The sequence below is a fragment of the Ovis aries genome, chromosome 3 (assembly GCF_016772045.2).
Source record: "Ovis aries strain OAR_USU_Benz2616 breed Rambouillet chromosome 3, ARS-UI_Ramb_v3.0, whole genome shotgun sequence".
Lineage (NCBI taxonomy): Eukaryota > Metazoa > Chordata > Mammalia > Artiodactyla > Bovidae > Ovis > Ovis aries.
Genome location: NC_056056.1, coordinates 137,809,865 through 137,814,107, shown reverse-complemented (window position 1 = coordinate 137,814,107; position 4,243 = coordinate 137,809,865). Strand labels below are relative to the sequence as shown.

Here is a 4,243-nt window from a genome sequence, read left to right as displayed (position 1 = left end):
CTCCTTATCCTTTCTTCACATATCCAAAATTCAGATACACACACACACACACTCACATACATGCACACAGAGTCACACTCTGTCATCTTTTAATCTTGTCCCAGAGAGTCAAATTGACAATAGGTGTTAATGCGTAGTGTCAACAATAAAAAGCTAAAGAAAGATAAAATGATATTATTAGGAAGTTATGGATTCTAAAAGGGTTTTGGAGTGGAAGATCGGAAAACGGGAGAGAAGACAAAGGCTGAAACAGCTTCCCAGCAACTCTGCCATGATTTACAAAACATGCACAGAGTACTGCTGATAAAGCAGTGCCAGCTGAAGGAGACAGAACAAATTCAGAGTCTGCACAAATTAGCAAATTTCTTCAGTGTCTTTAAAACAGAATGTCACCTATGGAAAAATAATTGTTTGAAATAGAACACTAGAAAGGGAAGCAAACATTATAGACATTTGATAAGGACATGCGTGAAATCTAAATAATCAGGTGTAAGTACATAAAAGTGGATCCCTTTCTCCATAGTTGGGTGTAGTAAAGAGAAGTTTCAGGTACATTGCTATATTTTTTTCTAGGAAAAACTCTTTCTAAATGGCCTTGAGGAACCACAGCACCATCACTGAGTTCATCCTCCTTGGGCTGTCTGCTGATCCCAAAGTCCAGATACTGCTCTTTGTGCTTTTTATGGGGATTTACCTCCTAACCATGATGGGGAACCTGATTCTGCTGCTGGTGATCAGAGCTGATTCCCATCTCCACACACCCATGTACTTCTTTCTGAGTCACCTCTCTTTCCTGGATCTTTGCTTCTCTTCAGTCACAGTTCCCAAGCTCCTGGAGAACCTCCTGTCTAAAAAGAAAACTATTTCAAAGGAGGGCTGCCTGACTCAAGCCTTCTTTGTGTTTGACACTGGAGGGACAGAAATCTTGCTCTCAGTGATGGCCTATGATCGCTATGCTGCCATCTGCTACCCTCTGCTCTACAGTCAGGTGATGAGCGGCCAGCTCTGTGTGAGGCTGGTATGGGCTTCGTGGGGCCTGGGTTTTCTGGATGCAGTTTTCAACATCCCCCTGGCTATGAACTTGAACTTCTGTGAGAACCATATCATCCCCCACTATACCTGTGAACTGCCTTCTCTCTTCCCTTTGTCCTGCTCTGATATTTCCACCAATGTCACTGTCCTGACAGGCTCCACACTGCTACATGGCTTTGGTACCTTCTTCCTGATCTTCTTCTCCTACACACACATTGTCTCCACCATCCTGAGCATCAGCTCCACCACAGGCAGGAGCAAAGCCTTCTCCACCTGCTCCTCCCACCTCACTGCAGTGAGCTTCTTCTATGTCTCAGCTTTCCTCCGTTATCTCATGCCAACCTCAGGGTCACCTCTGGAGCTAATCTTCTCCATACAGTATGGTATAGTTACTCCGCTAGCAAATCCCCTCATCTATAGCCTCAAAAACAAAGAAGTAAAGACAGCCCTGAGAAGAACGCTGGGGAAATGTTTGCAATGGTAGAGGTAGAAAGCTGTAAGGAGAAGAGAAATCAGAGTCATTTGTAGAGATGTGGATGGACCTAGAGACTGTCATACAGAGTGAAATAAGTTAAAAAGAGAAAAACAAATACCAAACTACTGTTATTCAGTCACCCAGTCGTGTCCAACTCTTTGTGACCCCATGGACTGTAGTACACCAGGCCTCCCTGTCCTTCACCATCTCCTGGAGTTTGCCCAAGTTCATGTTCATTGCATCAGTGATGCTGTCGAGCCATCTGATCCTCTGACACCCGCTTCTCCTTCTGTCCTCAGTCTTTCCCAGCACCAGGGACTTTTCCAATGAGTCCTCTGGTCACACCAGATAACCAAAATACTGGAGCTTCAGCTTCAGCATCAGTCCTTCCAGTGAATATTCAGGGTTGATTTCCCTTAAGATTGACTGGTTTGATATCCTTGCTGTCCAACAGACTTTCAGGAGTCTTCTCCAGCACCAGAGTTTGAAGGCATCAATTCTTTGGGGTTCTGCCTTCTTTACCGTCCAGTCTCACAACCATATGGGACCACTGCAAAGACCGCAGCTTTGACAATATGGACCTTACTGGCAGAGTAATGTCTCTGCTTTTCAGCACATTGTCTAGGTTTGTCATCACTTTTCTGTCAAGAAGCACTCACCTTCTGATTTCATGGCTGGAGTCATGGATGGAGTCGTCACCATCCACAGTGATTTTGGAGCCCAAGAGGACGAAATCTGTCACAACTTCCACCTCTTCCCCTTCCATTTGCCATGCAGCAATGATCTCGGGTTTTTTAATACTTAGTCTTAAGCCGGCTCTTTTTACTCTCCTCTTCCACAATATCATATATTAATGAATATATGTGGAATTGAGTCACAGACGTAGAGCACAAACAAATGCATACCAAGGGGGAAACTGGGGGTTGTGATGCATTGGGAGATTGGGATTGACACATACACACTATTGATCAGTTCAGTTCAGCCGCTCAGTCATGTCTGACTCTTTCTGACCCCATGGACTGCAGCATGCAAGGCCTCCCAGTCCATCAACTCAAACTCATGTCCATTGAATTGGTGATGCCATCCAACCGTCTCATCCTCTATCATCCTCTTCTTCTACTGCCCTCAATCTTTACCAGCATCAGGGTCTTTTCAAATGAGTCAGTTCTTCACATCAGGTGGCCAAAGTATTGGAGTTTCAGCTTCAGCATCAGTCCTTCCAATGAATATTTTCAGGACTGATTTCCTTTAGGATGGACTGGTTGGATGTCCTTGCAATCCAAGGGACTCTCAAGAGTCTTCTCCAACACCACAGTTCAAAAGCATCAGTTCTTTGGCCCTCGGCTTTCTTTATAGTCCAACTCTCACATCCATACATGACTACTGGAAAAACCATAGCCTTGACTAGATGGACCTTTGTTGGCAAAGTAATGTCTCTGCTTTTTAATATACTATCTAGATTAATCATAGCTTTTCTTCCAAGGAGTAAGCAACTTTTAATTTCATGGCTGCAGTCACCATCTGCAGTGATTTTGAAGCCCCAAAATACAAAGTCTGTCACTGTTTCCACTGTTTCCCCAACTATTTGCCATGGAGTGATGGAACCAAATGCGATGATCTTAGCTTTCTGAATGTTGAGTTTTAAGCCAGCCTTTTCACTCTCCTCTTTCACTTTCATCAAAAGGCTCTAGTCCTTCTTCACTTTCTGCCATAAGGGTGGTATCATCTGCATATCTGAGGTTATTGATATTTCTCCTAGCAATCTTGATTCCAGCTTGTGCTTCATCCAGCCCATGTTTTCTCCTGATGTACTCTGCATATAAGTTAAATAAGCAGGGTGACAATATACAGCCTTGATGTACTCCTTTCCCGATTTGGAACCAGTCTGTCGTTTCATGTCCAGTTCTAACTATTGCTTCCTGACCTGCATACAGATTTCTCAGGAGGCAGGTAAGGTGGTCTGGTATTCCCATCTTTTTCAAAATTTTCCAGTTTGTTATGATCCACACAGTCAAAGGCTTTGGCATGGTCGATAAAGCAGATGTTTTTCTGGAACTCTCTTGCTTTTTCAATGATCCAACTCTGTGCTGTCAATTTGATGTCTGATTCTTCTGCCTTTTCTAAATCCAGCTTGAACATCTGGAAGTTCACAGTTCTCATACTGTTGAAGCCTGACTTGGAGAATTTTGAGCATTATTTTACTAGTGTGTGAGATGAGTGCAATTGTGTGGTAGTTTGAGCATTCTTTGGCATTGCCTTTCTTTGAGACTGGAATGAAAACTGACATTTTCCAGTCCTGTGGCCACTGCTGAGTTTTCCAGATTCTGACATATTGAGTGCAGCACTTTCACAGCATCATCTTTTAGAATCTGAAATAGCTCAACTGGAATTCCATCACCTCCACTAATTTGGTTCGTAGCGATGCTTCCTAAGGCACACTTGACTTCACATTCCAGGATGTCTGGTTCTAGGTGAGTGATCACACCATCGTGATTATCTGGGTTGTGAAGATCTTTTTTGTATAGTTCTTCTGTGTATTCTTGCCACCTCTTCTTAATATATTCTGTTTCTGTTAAGTCCATACCACTTCTGTCCTTTATTGAGCCCATCTTTGCATGAAATGTTCGCTTAGTATCTCTAATTATCTTGAAGAGATCTCTAGTCTTACCCGTTCTATTGTTTGCATCTATTTCTTTGCATTGATCACTGAGAAAGGCTTTCTTATCTCTCCTCACT

The 4,243-nt window shown here is 43.2% G+C and overlaps 1 protein-coding gene across 1 annotated transcript; it reads left to right on the top strand.

Annotated features, from left to right (window-relative positions):
* Positions 1–589: 589 nt before the first annotated feature.
* LOC114113755 (olfactory receptor 8S1-like) lies at positions 590–1,516 on the top strand. The gene has a single exon (XM_027965941.2). It carries the CDS (start codon positions 590–592, stop codon positions 1,514–1,516), a length of 927 nt encoding a protein of 308 aa, XP_027821742.2.
* The last annotated feature ends 2,727 nt before the right edge of the window (positions 1,517–4,243 follow it).